This window comes from Dendrobates tinctorius, unplaced genomic scaffold (assembly GCF_039654945.1).
Source record: "Dendrobates tinctorius isolate UK_male_01 unplaced genomic scaffold, ASM3965494v1 ptg000232l, whole genome shotgun sequence".
Taxonomy (NCBI): Eukaryota; Metazoa; Chordata; class Amphibia; order Anura; family Dendrobatidae; genus Dendrobates; species Dendrobates tinctorius.
In genome coordinates this window covers 5,874,643-5,894,550 of record NW_027361899.1, presented here as the reverse complement: position 1 = coordinate 5,894,550, position 19,908 = coordinate 5,874,643, and the positions used below count along the sequence as shown (strand labels likewise).

Below are 19,908 nucleotides of genomic sequence, written 5' to 3'. Positions count from 1 at the left end.
GGAATCTGCCATAAACTGTGTCACCATTTTTAAGATAGGGAGGGACTCTAACATAACCTCTCTAGAGGTGTTAGATTTCCATTGGGAGGTTAGCTCGTCAATCCAGATACACGTGGACCTGGCTTCCAAGGTGGCGGCTATATTAGCCTTAATGATGGCTGCTGAACTCCAACTCCTCTTCAATAGTCCTTCTGCCTTCTTTTCCACAGCATCCAGCAGGCAGGAAGAGTCTTGGTATTGAAGTCTTTTTTGCGACCTTGGCGATCGGGATGTCCACTTTTGGGATTTCTTTCCAAACCTTGTCTTCCTACAGATCGAAGGGGAGACAGGCAATAAAGTCTCTGGGGATGAAAAGGAGATTCTCTGTGTCCTCCCATTCTTCCAGGATCATTGCCTTAATATGTTTGTTGACGGGGAACACTATTTCTTTGAGTCCTCAGCCCTCCAAACATTTCATCCTGAAACGTGTGGCACTTGAGTCTCCTCCACCTTCATGGTAACTCTTACAGCCCTGTACAGATCATCCTTATTTTCAGATGAGAAAAAAATACTTTTTCCTCTCCTCCGAATGGCATCTGGGGAATACTTTCTTCCTCCCCCTCAATGTCCTCATCTGAATAATACGAGTATGGGATTGTCAAGGAGTGACCAGTCCTCTGTGACGCGACCCGCAGGACGGCACTCAAACCAGGACAAACAAGGGGAACACTGGGGGGAAACAGTTACAACGGTGGATCCCTGCAAGAGGGAACGGGGACGTGGAGACCTCCTGCACTCCCCTGTGGCAGTGTCCCTGAACACTCCTAATGTTCCCTATACAGGCTCTTCACCTGTCGCCGAGCAGGATACCTCAATCCCTAACTCGCCCTACACCTAGCCCTTACTAGTGAACTGGATGGTGCAGACACTAGTCCCACCGCTGTACTAATACACACAAAGGAAAATACAACAAAACAGGGAAAACACACAACTTAGCTTTGCTCTACTGCAATTGCTCCAAGCAACAGAGTACAACACCCGGATCCAGCTTCCACCTGAATAGCTGCTAATTCCAAGCTCTGGCTGAGCTGCAAGGAACTCCTCACAATAGCTCCTTTCTTCACCAAGGTTGGTTGGGAATGAACAATATCACCAACAGTGATTGAGAACACCTGACACTCCTTTATAGGTAGGAGCCAGGGTAATCACACCTGCTTGGTAATTTACGTGTAATAACCCCAGCGGCCACCGGGGGCAAAACCAGAACTAAATCAACTACAGTGTAATAACCCCAGCGGCCACCGGGGGCAAAACCAGAGCTAAAGCAACTACAGTGTAATAACCCCTGCGGCCACCGGGGGCAAAACTAACCTTAACCCCTTTTTGCCATGAGACGTACTATCCCGTCCATGTGCCCTGGGACTTAATTCCCAGGGACGGGATAGTACGTCATACCGATCAGAGGCGCACACGTGGTGAGCGCCGCTGATCGCGGCCGGGTGTCAGCTGATTATCACAGCTGACACCCGGCACAATGTGTCACGGACCGCCCCCGACACATTAACCCCTTCTACACCGGGATCAAACACGATCGCGGTGTACCGGGGGTTAAAGGGAAGCATCGGCAGGGAGGGGGCTCTATCAATTTTACCGTACGCGGAACGGTGTAAACGCACCCCCCCAAAAGAAATTCATGAAACGCTGGCTTTTGTTCATTCTGCGTCACAAAAATCGGAATAAAGAGCGATCAAAAAATGTCACGTGCCCGAAAATGGTACCAATAAAAACGTCAACTCGTCCTGCAAAGAATAAGACCTCACATGACTCGGTGGGTCAAAATACGGAAAAATTTAAGCTCTCAATATGTGGTGATGCAAAAACTATTTTTACAATAAAAAGCGTCTTTTAGCGTGCGACAGCCACCAAACATAAAAACCACCATAAATAGTAAATCAAACCCCCCGTTATCACCCCCTTAGTTAGGGAAAAATAATAAAATTAAAAAAATGTATTTATTTCCACTTTCCCATTAGGGTTAGGGCTAGGGTTAGGGCTGAGATTAGGGTTAGGGGTGTGTTGGGGTTAGGGTTGGAGTAATAATTGGGGGGTTTCCACTGTTTGGGCACATCAGGGGCTCTCCAAATGCAACATAGTGTCTGATCTCAATTCCAGCCAATTCTGCGTTGAAAAAAATCAAATGGTGCTCCTTCCCTTCCAAGCTCTGCCATGCGCCCAAACAGTGTTTTACCCCCACATATAGGGTATCAGCCTACTCAGGACAAATTGCAAAACAACTTTTGGGGTCCAATTTCTCCTGTTACCCTTAGGAAAATAAAAAATTGGGGGCAAAAATATCATTTTTGTGGAAAAAAATGATTTTTTTATTTTCACGCCCAGGCGTTATAAACTTCTGTGAAGCACTTGGGGGTTCAAAGTGCTCACCACACATCTAGATAAGTTCCTTAGGGGGTATAGTTTCCAAAATGGGGTCACTTGTGGGGAGTTTCAATAGTTTAGATACATCAGGGGCTCTCCAAACGCACATGACACCCGCAGACCAATCCATCAAAGTCTGCATTCCAAAACGTCACTACTTCCCTTCCGAGCCCCGACGTGTGCCCATACAGTAGTTTTCTCCCACATATGAGGTATCAGCGTACTCAGGACAAATTGGACAACTTTTGGGGTCCAATTTCTCCTGTTACCCTTGGGAAAATAAAAAAATTGGAGACTAATTGATCATGTTTGTGGAAAAAATACGATTTTATTTTCATGCCTGGGCATTATAAACTTCTTTGAAGCACTGGGGGGTTCAACGTGCTCACCACACATCTAGATAAGTTCCTTAGGGGGTCTAGTTTCCAAAATGGGGTCACTTGTGGGGAGTTTCCACTGTTTAGGTACATCAGGGGCTCTCCAAAAGCAACATGACACCCGTAGACCATTCCATCAAAATCTGCATTCCAAAACGTCACTACTTCCCTTCCGAGCCCCGACGTGTGCCCATATAGTAGTTTTCTCCCACATATGAGGTATCAGCGCACTCAGGACAAAACTTTTGGGGTCCAATTTCTCCTTGTACCCTTGGGAAAATAAAAAAAATTAGTGACTAAAAGATCATGTTTGTGGAAAAAATACGATTTTTTCATTTTCACGCCCGGGCATTATAAACTTCTGTGAATCACTGGGGGGTTTAGGCTAAGTGCACACGTTGCAGAAAATTTCTGCACAAAAACCTGAATCCCTTCCCAGAAACCGCACCTATTTTTCCGCGGCGGTTTTTTGCGCGTTTTTGATGCGTTTTTTCCGCAGCGGTTTCTAAAAGCATGGGAGAAGCCTAAACCCCGGAAAAATCCGCAAAATTAATAAGCATGCTGCGTTTTTTACTGCGATGCGGTTTTTTCGCGGTAAAAAACGCATCAATGTGCACAAAAAGTGCAAAATGCATAGAAATGACTGTGCAGCTTATTTTTAGCGGTTTTATAGTGAAAACCGCGGTAAAAACCGCTAAAAAAAACGCTGTGTGTGAACACAGCCTGAAAGTGCTCACCACACATCTAGATAAGCTCCTTGGGGGGTCTAGTTTCCAAAATGGTGTCATTTGTGGGGGGTTTCCACTGTTTTGGTAAATCAGGGGTTTTCCAATTGCGACATGGTGTCCGATCTCAATTCCAGCCAAAAACGTCAAATGGCGCTGCTTCCCTTCCGAGCTCTGCCATGCGCCCAAATAGTCATTTACACCCACATATGGGGTATTGTTATGATTGAGACACCGTAGGAGGCAAAAACAGAAATGCTAGCTAAGTCCAGAAAACCAGAGAAGTTGGCAGCTATCGGATTGCAGACCCCTGAACCTATCAACACAACAAGCAGTAGCCGTGAGGGGGTTCCTACGATGCCCTAGACCCCTCGATCACAGCCGGAGAAATAGCTAGGCCTAAAGAAAGAAAGGGGAAACTAAACTGCCCCAGAGCAGAGCCCAAAGCAATAGGCAGCCCCCAACATATAATGACGGTGAAGCAAGATGAAAACACTAACACAGGCAGAAAGATAGACTGAGCAAAGACGGGGCCCAATCTAGCTAGATAGAAAAGGACAGGAAGGCTGCTGTCTGCAATCCGTGAAAAACCCTATGAAAATAAGAGCCAACAGACTGACAGTGAAAAAGGCCCTGAAGACGCTAGGCTTCAAAAAAACTATATCAGTACTCAGGTATATTCTGAAGACAGAGCTACAGGCAAAAGGAGATTCAGCTCACCCCAGCAGGGAATGGCAGAATCAGAAAAGCAAGGAAAACAAAAACAAAACACTAATGCAAACAGGCAAAGCAGAAAAACTTAGCTTAGAGGAGCAGGAATCAGACTGGTGTCCTAGAAGTCCACAGAGAAATCACCCGCAGGGCAGAAGGGCGTCGGCAGCCTTATATCCAGTCCGTGACTCCACTCAGCCAGTCATCCTCATCAGGTTCAGGTGCCTGATAATCAGACTCATTACCTTCCTTCACCAGAATAGGGAGTTCACCAGACCTCAGTGACGAAGGGGAAAATGAACTCACAACAGGGTATCAGTGTACTCAGGACAAATTGCACAATAACTTTTAGGGTCCTGTTACCCTTGGGAAAATAAAAATTGGGGGTGAAAAGATCATTTTTGTGGAAAAAAATATGATTTTTTAATTGTACCGCTGTACGTTATAAACTCCTGTGAAGCCCTTGTGGGTTCAAAGTTCTCACCACATATCTAGATAAGTTCCTTGGGGGGTCTAGTTTCCAAAATGGGGTCACTTGTGGGGGGTTTCCACTATTTAGGTACATCAGGGGCTCTCCAAACGCGACATGGCGTCCGATCTGAATTCCAGACAATTTTGCATTGAAAAAGTCAAACAGTGCTCCTTCCCTTCTGAGGTCTGCCATGCGCCGAAACAGTGGTTCCCCCCCACATATCTGGTATCAACGTACTCAGGACAAATTGCACAATAACTTTTGCAGTCCAATTTCTCCTGTTACCCTTGGTAAAATAAAAAAAATTGAACCTGAAGTATTTTTTTTGTGAAAAAAGTTAAATGTTCATTTTTTTTTTAAATATTCAAAAAATTCCTGTGACGCACCTAAAGGGTTAATAAACTTCTTGAATGTGGTTTTGAACACCTTAAAGTGACACCTTTTTTAGAATGGTGTCACTTTTGGGTATTTTCTATCATATAGACCCCTCAAAGTGGCTGTAAATGTGATGTGGTCCGTAAAAATAAAATGGTGTTGCAAAAATGAGAAATCGCTGGTCAATTTTTAACCCTTATAACTTCCTAACAAAAAAAATTTTGGTTCCAAAATTGTGCTGATGTAAAGTAAACATGTGGGAAATGTTACTTATTAAGCTTTTTGTGTGCCGTATCTCTGTGATTTAAGGGCATAAAAATTAAAATTTGGAAAATTGCGAAATTTTCAACATTTTCCCCAAATTTCCGTTTTTTTCACAAATAAACGCAAGTTATATGAATGAAATTTTACCACTAACATGAAGTACAATATGTCACGAGAAAACAATGTCAGAATCACCGGGATCCATGGAAGCGTTTCAGAGTTATTACCTCATAAAGGGACAGTGGTCAGAATTGTAAAAATTGGCCCGGTCATGAACGTGCAAACCACCCTTAGGGCTTAAGGGGTTAAGCCACAGGCTTAAAGGAAAACAAAAAAAGGTTACATGTGCTAAATCTGTCACAATCCAACCTGGATCATGAAAGGATTCTTCCAGCTCCCATCTGTCTCTCTTATGATGGGAGGTACTCTGTGCTTTCTGCGTGGGTACAAGATTAGCGACGGTGCTCTGGACCTCAGTTGGCCTTCATATTACCACCATGGCCTTTTCTCGCTTTCCTGGGTAGAATGCACGCTGCACTGCCCCGATCAGAAGTACCCCTCTAAATCGGAAGTGCGCTCCATGCTGGAACGCACGCACTTCATCGGAAGCCGCACCTGGTCGGAAATGCGTATCACGCTGGAACGCACGCCAGTAAGGGCGAAATGGAAGTACGGTGGCCGGCGGCAGCATGGAGCCAAGAGCTCCGTCCTGCTCCACCAACAGGCTGAGGGACCCTCGTCCTGTGACGTATCATCCCGGAGCCTCTTGACAGTAGGAAGGGAAGAGATCCAGTCCCTTCCGATCCCACTGAGCTCCTCAAGTAATTTCTTTGCACTTCTCCTCTTGCTGTGCTCTGTCCTGCTAGGGACAGGAAAAACACTGAGGGTGAGGTGGAAGGGGAATGGTCTTTTAACCTCTTGTGTGCATCCTGTCCCTAGAGGATGAGTAGGACTATCTCCTGTTGTGCTGTTATAAGGGACGCCCTGGGGAAATAATGTTATTTTTTTATAGATTGGACTTTTGCGTATGTTACAAAACCAAGCAAGCAGAACCTTTTTTATTTAATTATTTTAAACTGGAAAAGAGGAGAATGATTCCATATACGGTATATATTTTTTTAAACTTTTTCAAAAACTTTTTTTTTATCCTGCTTAGTTAAGATGAACCTGTGATTGCTCACTAGCTTATTATGTATGCTGCAATACCACAGTATTGTGGAGCGTGTGCTATCTTATGCACCATATGGACATAGTTTTTGAAGCCAATTTCAGGAGTTTGAAGATTTGTCATATACAAGAATCCATTCCTTGCTTTGGCTTCAAAAACTACGTCACAAGCACATGTACCATAGAGTCTGTTCACATGTGGCATTATGATTGCTGAAATTCCTGTGAGTGGCCCAATTATGTTAATAGCATTATCAGAATGTTACATGCCTGCAGCCGAAATAAGCAGACAAAAATCACAGCGGCTACAAGAAGTCACTTTAGGCCAGAGATACACTAGCGTTTAAAAATTAGGTTCAAATTTGATCTAGAAAAGTGGGATAAGTGTGATGCGAATTTCATGTGAGTACAATCTGATTTTTAACACTTCCGATTTCCATGCGATTTTAAGATATAAGATTTTTCAAAGAGCAATTCTCTATGTGTTTTACACATAATTTTCCAGGGAAAATATTTTTCAAGATATATATGGAGATTAGATACATATAAATATAGGATTGAGATATATAATCAGAGCTTTGCACGTGTAGTTTACTCCACATGTATTTTGTTACTAAAAAAAAATTCCCCCAAAAATAGTGTGAGGTCCCCTGAAAATGTATTAACCAGCAGAGGGAAAGCAGATAGCTAGGGGCAGATGTATATAGCATGGGAAAGGGGTAATACCCATGGAGCTTCCCAGGCTATGAATATCAGCTCACAGCTGTAAACTCAACCTTTCCTGGTTATTAAAATGGGGGGGAGATAAAAAAAAAATATCCCCCTATAATTAATGACCAGCAAAGGCTAGAAAGACAGCTGCATGCTCATATTAATAGCCTAGAAAAGGATAATGGATATTGGCCCCGTTCAAGACTAAAAACATCAGCTTTCAGACGGTCCAGAAATGGCACATCCATAAGATGTGCCAAATCTGGCACTTAGCCTCGCTCCTCCCACTTGCCCTGGTGCAATGGCAAGTGGGCTGATAGCTGGGGGTGGGTTTATGTCAGCTTTGTATTGTCAGGTGACATAAAGGCCGGAGGTTAGTAATGGAAAGGTGTCTGTAAGACGCCCCCATTACTGACATCATAGTAATATTGTATTAAAAAAACACACACCCAGAATAAAGTCCTAATTGAAATAATGACCCAAACTCCTTTAATGAATCTACAAATCAAGCAAAAAAAAAAGCACAAATTTTAAAATGCCTCATAGGCAACACTGTGTACGAAGCCATATTACGATTGTACTTCTATACGCCTTCAAATTTCACTATTTTCTGATAATTCAAGAGAACAAAAAATGCCAAGCATCTCAATAATAGTTATAACAAACTAATTCTGCATTACCTCCTCCTATGTAAAATCTCATATTCAGTCACAGGCAGGCCGAAAAGCTGTTCTCCAGAAGAATAAGTGATGCATCGTCTCCAAAGTTCATTAAAATGTGTCTGTAGTAAATATTATGGAAATACAGACTTTTAACGAATGTTACAACTGCCCACAGCTATTCCATTGATGGAAATACATCCTGCTTACCTGGAATATCTGCAGCCTTGCACTGGCCTCCTGAGAGGTTATACCAGGGACCATTGGTCCTTCCTGTCGCAATAAAAAACAGACACAGGGAAACAGATTTGTCAATCTACAGGATGCCAGCTTAGGGGACAATGGCCCCAGCTGAAAGAATGCAGATCTACTCCATTGACCATCACTGACCCATGGATGCGTTTGTGAAAGCCAGGAATGGGACCCTCCGGTCGCCTGGCTCCATGGAGATGTTCGGAGAAGCCAGATTGTGACCCTCCGGTCAACTGGCCTTGTACCTGAATGGACTGTCAACTTCCTAAGCTTGTCATTACCTTCTCTCTGTGCATGACAGAGGTGGGGTAGTCGGCCCTGGAAGCTGAAGCCAGGTTGTGACTCTATGGTCAACTGGCCTTGAAACTCAATGGGCTGTCATCTTCCGAAGCTTACCGTTATTTACTCTCTGTATGCGAGCCACAGATGGGGTAGTCAGCCCTGGAAGCTCTGAAGTCACATCTGCTCTTATCCCTGCAAGTTAGTGGAAGGGTGAGACTCTAATGTGCACCATCTTGGGTATTTTACTGGGACAGTCCTATGTGTTATCTGCCTGTTTTGTGGTTCAATAAAGTATTGCCACACTGTTTTACCCTCACCCGGTGTTGTCTGAGTAGCGTTACGCTCAGAGTGAAATGAGAGCGGGTGTACGGGGGGTTGGTTCCATCTGACAATGTGGCCCTTGCACCAAAAAAGTTTTTCTACTAATTGTGTAATGGTTTATTATTATAACACCTTTTATTTCATGGTAATTTACATATGAAAAGTAGTGTACATAATAAAGAACAAGTACAGTAATCATGAACAATATTAGTCAGTGACTGGTACAGGAGGAGTGAGGACTCTGCCCGTGAGGGTTCACAGCCTTCAAGAGATGGGTAAGGATACAGTAGGTGAGGGGAGAGCTGGTAGTGCAGGGGTTTGGTGGAATGATGGTTAATGCAGGTTGTAGGCTTGTCAGAAAAGGTGAGTCTTCAAGTTCCTTTAAAGTTTTCAATGGTAGGCGAGAGTCTCATACGTTGGGGTAAAGAGTTACAGAGTAAGGGGGGATGCAGGGGAGAAATCTTGTATGCGATATGAGATAGGAGGGAGTGAAGGAGATCTTGTGAGGATTGGAGGTTGCGTGCAGGTAAGTACCAGAAGACTAGGTTACAGATGTATGAAGGAGACAGGTTGTGGATGGCTTTGCATGCCAAGGGTAGGGTTTTGAACTGGTTTCTCTGTGCAATGGGGACCCAATGAAGGGATTGACGGAGAGGAGATCCCAGGGAATAGCGGGGGGAATAGGTTGATTAGTCGGGCAGCAGAGTTAAGGATAGATTGGATGGAGGCAAGAGTGTTAGAGTGGAGGCAACTGAGCAAGAAGTTTCAGTAGTTAAAGCAGGAGATGATGAGGGCATGGACTAATGTTTTTGCAGATTCATGGTTAAGAAATGTGCGGATCTGGGAAATATTTTTGAGTTTGAGTCAGCAGGAACTGAAAGGCCGTTGGATATATGGTTTGAACGACAGAGCAGAGTCTGCAATATGATCGGTCATTTTGGGCCTTCATAATTTTATGTAAAACAGAATGTAAAGATAAAATTGTTTATTTCCTACAAATCTGAGTTGAGCAGGTGAGCCGGCGCTGATGAGTGAGGTTTTTATCTAATCCATACAAGACTTGCACTCTCAGACTTCCAGAAACTGCACTGTGTGTAGCGATAGCGATAATCTGAAAATAACAGAGGTTTACACTGCTAATGATGGACAACTCTGGGATCGTGGTAGTGGCAAACAGCCACCAGATCCAAGGTGAATGTCACTATTCCACCCTGCCTTAATTTCTAGCTTTTTTATGTCATGGACATTCCCATTAACTAAGAGACTGAGAGAATGCACAACATTCTGCAACATTAGTGGGTGGGGACCCACTGCGCCACTGGTCAGGATTACCCTGGAGGGGCGTAACTAAGTAACTACTTGGTATTCACCAAAGCCTCCAATGGTGAGGGTAGGCATGGCCACTGATAGCCACTTGTTATCACTCCAGGCAGTCCCTGGGACTGCAAGAGCTGACCAAGGGGTCAGAGACACAGGCACAAGGTACAAGAAGATGAAGAAAAACATCTGGTCAGAAAATCCAGGGTCAGGGCAGGCAGTACAAGATCAGAGTATAAAGCCAAGGTCAGGAGCGGAGAGGTCAGACAGGTCAGCTATACAAGCCAGGTCAATAACGGAACAGACAAAACAGCAAATATGCACCCACGGGATCCACACATGAAAAATGCACACACGGGATCCAGAGACAAACAACTGGAAACCAACGATGGAGGAGTAGTGGTAGGAGGAGCTGCCTAATAAACCCCCTGCTGCCTAGTGATAGGCTGGGGAATGGAAAAAACCCTACTGGACACAGCAGGGTTAACTTCCAGCAGGATTTGGCGACGCCTCTCTATAGCCAGGTGCAGATTCTCTAGGAGCAGACCTGGCAGCTTGAAGAGATGGCATGAAGCTGGGGAAGCAGAGCGGTGAATGCAGTGAGTAGTGTTGCGCTGCAAAGGCGTGCAAGGTGCCGGCTTGACACATTCCTCCCATGATTTGATTCATAGAATCATAGAATCGTAGAGTTGGAAGGGACCTCCTGGGCCATCTGGTCCAACCCCCTGCTTAAAGCAGGATTCGCTAAATCATCCCAGTCAGATGTCTGTCCAGCCTCTGTTTGAAGACTTCCATTGAAGGAGAACTCACCACTTCTCGTGGCAGCCTGTTCCACTCATTGATCACTCTAACTGTCAAAAAGTTTTTTCTAATATCTAATCTGTGTCTCCTCCCATTCAGTTTCATCCCATTGCTTCTAGTCTTTCCTTGTGCAAATGAGAATAAAGTTGATCCTTCTACAATGTGACAGCCCTTGAGATATTTGTAGACAGCTATTAAGTCTCCTCTCAGTCTTCTCTTTTGCAAACTAAACATTCCAAAATCCTGCAACCTTTCCTCATAAGACAGGGTTTGCAGACCGATCACCATTCTGGTCGCTCTTTTCTGAACTTGCTCCAGTTTGTTGATGTCTTTTTTAAAATGTGGTGCCCAAAATTGGACACAATATTCCAGATGAGGTCTGACCAAAGAGGAGTAGAGGGAAATAATGACTTCACGTGATCTAGACTGTATGCTTCTGTTAATACATCCTAGAATTGCATTTGCCTTTTTTGCTGCTGCATCACACTGTTGACTCATATTCAGTCTGTGATCTATTAGTATACCCAAGTCTTTTTCACATGTGCTGTCACTTAGCCCTATTCCTCCCATTCTATATATGCTTTTTTCATTTTTATTGCCCAGATGTAGTACTTTGCATTTCTCCCTCTCTCTTCATAAAGGAAATTTTTCCCTTTGCCCCATTTCCCTGCCTGTTTTAATGAAATTCTGACTAAAGGTGGCACCTTTTTAGAATGACTAGACTGAAATATTTATTGCAAAGACACCGTCAAGCTCCACCTTACCTTGTCATATTCAGTGTCAAATGCCACCACGTCCCTCTGAAGAATGACTACAGACTGGGAAAGCCGGCTAATAAGATCTGGCTGTATACGGCTCAGCTCATCTTGAACAGACACCTAACACAGGACAGATAACTCATCATTGGGCTTAATAGGTGACTACAAATAAAACTATGCAATCACTGACTATCAAGGCTTGTCTGCTTTAGATCACTTATCGGTGTAAATCCAGGATGTATTGCATTGATAGAGGGGGCTTCACAGCCTGGACTGGCTGCAGGGAGCCCAGCTATGCTACTTACTGAACCCTTAATGACTGAGAATAATGTTCTATCTTTTTACTCTGGTGTTTACCATTTTTTGCTTGCCATAGTTATATGAGGCTCTGGTATTTGGTACATATACATTAATATTAATTTTAGGTACATTATTTTCATTATGGCAACAATTCAATTCCTCTGCAGTGTGCAGGTCATTTTAATAATGATTTTTTTTTTACTTACTCTTTGTTATTTATTACTGACTCCACACTTTGCTTAAGTGATTCTTAACTGTAAAGTATAGGAATATATATACTGTAGGTTGTGTATTATTACACCCAAGGGCTCCCTAACACAAGCCAACATGGCCAGACAGCCCTAGGGGTTCTTAGTGGACCCCGTGCTCTCTGCTCTTCCAAGGTAAGGACTTCAATGGCATCACAATCGATGTGATGTAAAGGGGCCCCTATCCCCTATAGTGCCTCCGACCTCAGCAGTAACTTGCTGTTGGGGTTATTAGCGATGAATCTAGTGCTGTTTCTAGTCTCTGGGTTCAAACAATTAAGGCTTCATTCCACCAACAGCAAGCAGAGAGCTTTATTGCCAAAGTAATTCTAGTATCCGGGATTGCAGGTGGGTTTTGGTGATTTTTAAAAAATAATTTGCTTGCCCTTATCCACAGTAGACTAATGTGTTGGATTGTGCGATTGTGTGTGAGGTCGGATTTACACTCAGTGGTTGATTTTTCACAGTTACTGGCAGTGATCAGCCTCTAATACAAGCAGCAGGTAATATTCTGTATTATGGGGCAGGCCCCCTTCTAGGCCAGCTGGTGTGCCTAAATTAGTAGTTGCTTTCTGATAACCTATTATGTAATCATTTACATTAGAGGGAACACTTACTACTTTAGAAACAAGTTTTGTAAAAGAATATCTCAAAGCATCGACAACTTCAGTCTCTTCTCTTGTGACGTGAACTTGAAATCTACTTAAGATGGCGTACGCTTCCTAAAAACAGAAAGTAATATAGTTACAATGTGATGCGCGAGAAGGAAGTCATCCCGCTGAGGTTGAATCTCCTCACCTCCACAGGGCCCACGCCCCGGTCTATTCGCATTTCATTCTCTCTGATGATAGTCATAACCTTCAATACAGACTGCACATCATCTAAATCAAGAATCGGGCGAGATAATATCTTCAAATTCTCGCTTATAAACTCGGCCATGCCCGTCATCTTCGTCTTGTATTCTTCGTTCAGGTATCTGCATAAGAGCAGTTTCCAAGCTTTGGCCTCGGTAATTATGGAGGCTTTAATGGGAGCTAAAACAGAAAGTGATGGGAATGAAATGACAATTATCACTGGATACAACCAAGTATTATGGGATGTTTTCAGCAAAGCACGTATTGCGGCTGATCCTCAGTAAGGAATCTACCGCTGGACAATATCAGGACGTACCTGTGCAAAGTTCAATGAATCCTACACATAAAGCTGAGCTTATCTGACTGACGTCTTGTTCTATCACATCGTAATATACAATTCTTTCTTTGATTTCATCCAGAGATTGTTTTTTAGTCATATATTCCTGCAGGAAGTAAATGGGTTGATGTGAATTGGTCGAGACTAGGAACATTCAATCTTTAGGTGAAGTAGATCACAACAGTCCAGTGACTAGTTCTAAGGTGGCAAGTGCTCTGGTTTCCATCAATAAACTGTAGCGCCAGCATCCCTGCACGCTTCCTCCCGCCCCTGGCAAGGATGCCGACTTATTCACTGATATGGCCCCCGCCCTGCATTTCATTTCCTTCTCCTGGGGGTCTGCGCATGGTTGGCAAATTCCCAGACACTGTGCTTAGGGCACACGCGTTCCCGCCCTCTTAAAGAGACAGAATGCGCCATCCTAAAATGTCCCATCCAATGGCTGGGAGACACTTATTATTTAAGGCACCTCCACCAGGTGGGAGGTGCCTGAGCAACATAATTAGTCTGTTCCTAACACGCTTGCTAGTTGTCAGGTCACCAGTACTGTCAGTCAGTTTACTTGTCTGCCCGTACTTGACTTTTGTCATTGTATCCAAGCCGTGCCCGCCTGCATCTGCCTGCCTGTATATCATCTGTGCTCACCAACACATGCCTGCACCAGCTGTGCCAGTCTGTATACCAGCCATACCTGCCTGCATCAGCCATGCCGGTCAGTAAACCAGCCGTATCTGTCGTGTCTCCCAGTGTTCCTGTCGTGCCTTCTAGTTTTTGCCAAGTCTAACTCTGAAATCAGGGGCTCTAGCGAAATGTCAGGTGTTAGCCTAGTCATGCCCTCCAGGCTCTCCTCGGATCACGACACAGTGGTTCCACCACCCGTTACAAAACTCTTCCCCTTGAAAATTGCCAACAACAGAGCCGAGCAACACCAATACATCCTACAGGGAAATCCCATCAATCATAATCAAGGCGGAGAAGGGTAGTGGGGTGACATGAAAGCAAGAGCACCAGCTATTACCAAATTATTTAAAGCAGGGATACAGGCTCTCATTGAAGACACCAAACTTAAGGGGACTTATTTTCATGTGAAAAAACATGGAAAAAAGCTCATAGCCGGAACGCCAGAGACCCATCTGTTGACTGTTTTGGAGTTTTTGACCTCATCAGTACAGCTCAAAGCGGAGGTGGGGCTCTTCAATGAGTGTATTTTTCCTTTAACCCAAAGCTTATTGGACATTATTTCAATATCCTGACTAGGAAATCTGTTTCGTTAGGGCAGCACGGTGGCTCAGTGGATAGCACTGGGTTTCCTCCCACATCGAGGACAGCGATGATGTGTGCAAAATGTAAAGCGCTGCGGAATATGTTAGTGCTATATAAAAATAAAGATTATTATTATTTCGTTATACATGTTCTGCATTTGGCAAGTTCCGTTATTCACCACACAAGCAGCCAGCTAGTTTTTAGACACTTAGAGCTGTTTCCAGCACAGCTGGGAACACAAGATCAGAAGAGAAAAGTTTTTGTGTGATTAGGAGGGGTCACATTAGTTTATAAATGTTTCTTACGCGAATTGTGTTATAAGGTGGAAGGTCCTAGGACGGAAAAAGAAACAGCGGCGCTATCTAAGCGTAGTGAGTTTGTGTCCAATAGTATAAAGCGAGTAGCAGAGTAAACTTACTCACCCGATGTAGTTGTGCTGATTGGTATTGTTATAATTTTGCCAAGAAAAACTGGGTCAACTTATTGACTTGAGTATAAGCCGGGTATGCATTGACCCCTCAACCCTGTCCTGGTATGCGTGGCTCCCCCCGTTGCTGTCCTGGTATGCGTGGCTCACCCGTCACTGTCATGGCATGCGTGGCTCCCCCCATCGCTGACCTGGCATGCGTGGCTCCCTCCATCGCTGTCCTGGTATGCGTGGCTCCCCCCGTTGTTGTCCTGGTATGCATGCCTCCTATTAAAAAAAAACCCCTTCCTACTCACCCACCTGCGTGCCCTCGCAGTATCTTGTTCCGGCTTCCAGCAGCTCTTCCTAATGAGCGATCACGTGGCCCCGCTCATTAAGGAAATGAATATTCCCTCCACGCCTATGGGAGTGGAGACGCATGCATATTCATTACGTTAATGAGCAGGGCCACGTGATCGCTCTGCACAGGAAGAGCTGCTGGAAGCCGGAACCAATGAGATGCAGGGCACACAGGAGGGTGAGTAGAATGTCTTCTGGAAGCCGGCGGCTGCAGCTGTCACTGTGCGCACTATAAGAGAAATGAATATTCATTTCTCTTGAGCAGCAGCACAGGCTTTAGCTGCAGCCGCCGGCTCCTGCCTCTGTCACACGCCGCTCCACCTCCCCCGCCAGCTTTCTTGGGACAATTGACTCATGTATAAGACGAGGGGGACATTTTCAGCACAAAAATGTGCTGAAAAGCTCGGCTTATACAAGAGTACAAGAGTATATACGGCAAATTTAAAAAAAAATGGAATATATACACACACACACACATATTATACACTACCGTTCAAAAGTTTGGAGGTCACCCAGACAATTGTGTTTTCCATGAAAACTCATACTTTTATTGATCAAATGAGTTGTCAAATGAATTTAAAATCTAGTCCAGACATTGACAAGGTTCGAAAAAAAGATTTTTATCTGAAATGATAATTTTCTCCTTCTTACTTTGCTTTCTTCAAAGAATGCTCCCTTTGCAGCAATTCCAGCATTGCAGACCTTTGGCATTCTAGCAGGTAATTTGCTGAGGTAATCTGGAGAAATTTCACCCCATGCTTCTAGAAGCCCCTCCCACAAGTTCGTTTGGCTTGATGGGCGTACCATACGGTCAAGCTGCTCCCACAACAGCTCAATGGGGTTGAGATCTGGTGACTGCGCTGGCCACTCCATTACAGATAGAATACTAGCTGCCTGCTTCTTCCCTAAATAGTTCTTGCATAATTTGGAGGTGTGTTTTGGGTCATTATCCAGCTGAAGGATGAAATTGGCTCCAATCAAGCGCTGTCCACAGGGTATGGCATGGCATTGCAAAATGGAGTGATAGCCTTTCTTATTAAAAATCCCTTTTACCTTGTATAAATCTGACACTTTACCAGCACTAAAGCAACCCCAGACCATCACATTGCTTCCACCATGCTTGACAGATGGCGTCAGGCACTCTTTCAGCATCTTTTCAGTTGTTCTGCGTCTCACAAATGTTCTTCTGTGTGATCCAAACACCTCAAACTTGGATTCGTCTGTCCATAACACTTTTTTCCAATCTTCCTCTGTCCAATGTCGGTGTTCTTTTGCCCATATTAATCTTTTCCTTTTATTAGCCAGTCTCAGATATGGCTTTTTCTTTGCCACTCTGCCCTGAAGGCCAGCATCCCGGAGTTGCCTCTTCACTGTAGACGTTGACACTGGCGTTGAAAGTGTACTATTTAATGAAGCTGCCAGTTGAGGACCTGTGAGACGTCGATTTTTCAAACTACAGACTCTAATGTACTTGTCTTGTTGCTCAGTTGTGCAGCGGGGCCTCCCACTTCTTCTACTCTGGTTAGAGCCTATTTGTGCTTTCCTCTGAAGGGAGTAGTACACACCATTGTAGGAAATTTTCAGCTTCTTGACAATATCTCACATGGAATAGCCTTCATTTCTAAGAACAAGAATAGACTGTCGAATTTCACATGAAAGTTCTTTTTTACTGACCATTTTAAGAGTTTAATGGAACCAACAAATGTAATGCTCCAGATTCTCAACTAGCTCAAAGGAAGGTCAGGTTTATAGCTTCTCTAATCAGCCAAACTGTTTTCAGCTGTGCTAACATACTTGCACAAGGGTTTTCAAGGTTATTCTAACCATCCATTAGCCTTCTTACACAGTTAGCAAACACAAAGTACCATAAGAACACCGGAGTGATGGTGGTTGGAAATGGGCCTCTATACACCTATGAAGATAATGCATTACAAACCAGGCGTTTGCAGCTAGAATAGTCATTTACCACATTGACCCTAAACTTTTGGATGGTAGTGTGTGTATATATATATATATACACATATATATATATATATATATATATATATATATATATATATATATATATATATATATATATATATATAGGTACAGTAAAGGGTGTTTTACTGTCCTAGCAGATTAATGTTTGGCCGGGTTTTTCCTTAAAGACGGGACCTGAGATGATGTCAGGGTCACGTGATCATCCCATGTGATGTCTACCTCACTGGTGGGAGGGGTTAGGCCCTATGAAATGGAGGTTGGTAAATGCCACAGTGTGAGTGTGTTTCTGGAAACTACAGGGACTTGTGTGGACGCAGCCTGCAACTTGTAAATAGGATTCCCGTGCTGCAGGACTGTTGCAGCAAGACTCGGAAGAACCGCGGGAATGGCACCTGGCGGATGCCGCAGGACCTGGCAGCCACTTAGTTACGCCCGTCCCGTGCAAGGGGTGAGTCTAGGACCAGTGGTTCTCCAAGCTGGAGTAGGTGTTTTATTCCCCTCATGTTTTGTTAAGCTGCTGGTTACTGAGTGACATTAAAACCACTGAAATTGGACTTTATACCTGTGTGTTGCCTCGTTACTGCTGCCCAGCTACTGCCTACCAGAGTGAATCCCTACAATTGGTGGACTGAATGCGGGCACAAGCAGTGAGGCCAGGTTGTTTTTATTTTTGATTTGCACCCCTGCCTATGTCCTGGGTGAAACGAGTGGCAGAGACCCAGGCAGGGAACTTTCCAGAAATGGAGGCCACGGTAAAAACGCTCATAGAGGCCATGCGATAGCAGCAGCAGGCTATGCAGCAGCAGGTTATGCAGAAGCAACAGGAGGCCATGCGGCAGCAGCAACAGGAGGCCATGCGACAGCAGGTTATGCAGCAGCAGGCTATGCAGCAGCAGCAGGAAACCAATCAGCTGTTGATACAGCATATCACGGCAGCGCAGACCAAAGGAGCTGACCGGGGAATCCATGAGGTCCGGAAAGCAGTTCGTATAGCGATTCCGAAGATGGAGAAATCGGGCGATGTGGAGGCATACCTGGAGATGTTCGAAGGAGTCGCTGAGAGAGAGAAGCTACCCCGGGACCATTGGGCGGATGTACTCGCTCCGTTTCTGACCCCAGGACCTTTGAAGGCGTATCAGGACCTACTCACAGAGCAAAGGGCGGACTACATGGTCGTCAAGGGTGAGATACTGGCTTGTCTTGGGGTAAATGTGTTAGTGCGGGCCCAGCGGGTACACAAGTGGGAGTTTACCCCCTCCAAGCCGGCCCGGTCCCAGTAATACGAGTGGTTGCAGCCTGAGGTGTTGTCCCCCCACAGCCATGCTGGACCGCATAGTGACTGATAAATTTTGGAGGGCTTTGCCCCACTCCCTCCAGACATGGGTCGGTCAGGCATCCCCTACTAATGCCATGCAGATGATAGACCTCATAGAAAGGTATGGGGCTACCAAAGAGTTACAGGGAGGGACCCCTCGAAAGGTAACCGGAAGGTTCCCTAAGTCCCCGCCCCTGGTTCGGCGAGCGGAGCCCAGGAAGGCCGCTCAGGACTTATCTGGGGAAGGAGCCCAATAATCTGCTGGCGGTGCCAGGAACCAGGTCATATGAGAGCTGATTGCCCCCACCTGACTGAGCCCATGGACACCAATTTTGGGTACCGCCAGTCCCATTATGCCGAACCAATGTGTGCAGTGGGCACCCCGAAAGGCCCCAATATGGAACATTTGTGTCAGGTGGAAGTGGAGGCCCGGCTGTGGCCCTATTGGACTCAGGGAGTCTTGTAACCCTGGTACGAGCCAGCTGGATACACACCAGTGAGTATACGGGTCAGAAAATTGGGGTGTTGTGTATACATGGAGACTTAAAGACTATCCCACCGCACTAGTGGTAATCAGCACGCCAGCAGGGAGGCGGTGCCACGAGGTGGGGGTGGTGACTAATTTACATTATGAAGTGATAATTTGAAGAGACTTTCCGTTGTTTTCTGTGCTGTGGCCGTCGGTGGTCCAGTCCACTGAGCAACTGCCGGCACCAGAGGCAACCAGGTTACATTCTCCAGAAGGGAGTCATGAGCCTGGTGGCCCGGAGGAAGAAGTGCTGGCGGTAGGAATAACCTTCCCTTCGGTGGAGGAGGGGGAGAGTTCTCCCATAGAAGTATTGGCTGGAGAGGTGGAAGACTTGCCGCTGGGACCCAAGTTGTCAGACTTGAATGTATCAGGTGATAATTTTGGTACAGCGCAACTCCGAGACCTCACTTTAGCCAGGGCCAGAGAAAATGTACTGTTTGTCAATGGGGAACCCCAACAACCTGGGGCAGATACGGTGTTTCCACGCTTTGAGTTGAATCAGGATTTGTTGTACCGAGTGGAGAAAATACGTGGGGAAATGGTAGAACAGTTACTGGTACCTCAGACATATCGAAGGCTGGTAATGGATTTAGCGCATGCGCATGTACTTGGGGGTGCATTTGGGCCAAAAGAAGACCCTCGACCGAATTCTGCAGCGATTTTACTGGCCAGGGGTTCATGAAGAAGTTAAACGGTACTGTAGCTC

The 19,908-nt window shown here is 45.1% G+C and overlaps 1 protein-coding gene across 1 annotated transcript in view; it reads right to left on the bottom strand.

Moving 5' to 3' along the window:
* The window catches only part of DNAH8 (dynein axonemal heavy chain 8), a 418,964-nt gene that overhangs the window by 239,989 nt on the left and 159,067 nt on the right, over positions 1-19,908 (bottom strand). The window contains exons 28-33 of the mRNA XM_073556422.1: positions 13,326-13,452; positions 12,954-13,189; positions 12,773-12,877; positions 11,614-11,727; positions 8,087-8,149; positions 7,898-7,998 (exon numbers count right to left, since the gene is read on the bottom strand). Coding sequence (XP_073412523.1) covers positions 7,898-7,998; positions 8,087-8,149; positions 11,614-11,727; positions 12,773-12,877; positions 12,954-13,189; positions 13,326-13,452 — 746 coding nt within the window. The remainder of the gene's footprint in view (positions 1-7,897; positions 7,999-8,086; positions 8,150-11,613; positions 11,728-12,772; positions 12,878-12,953; positions 13,190-13,325; positions 13,453-19,908) is intronic.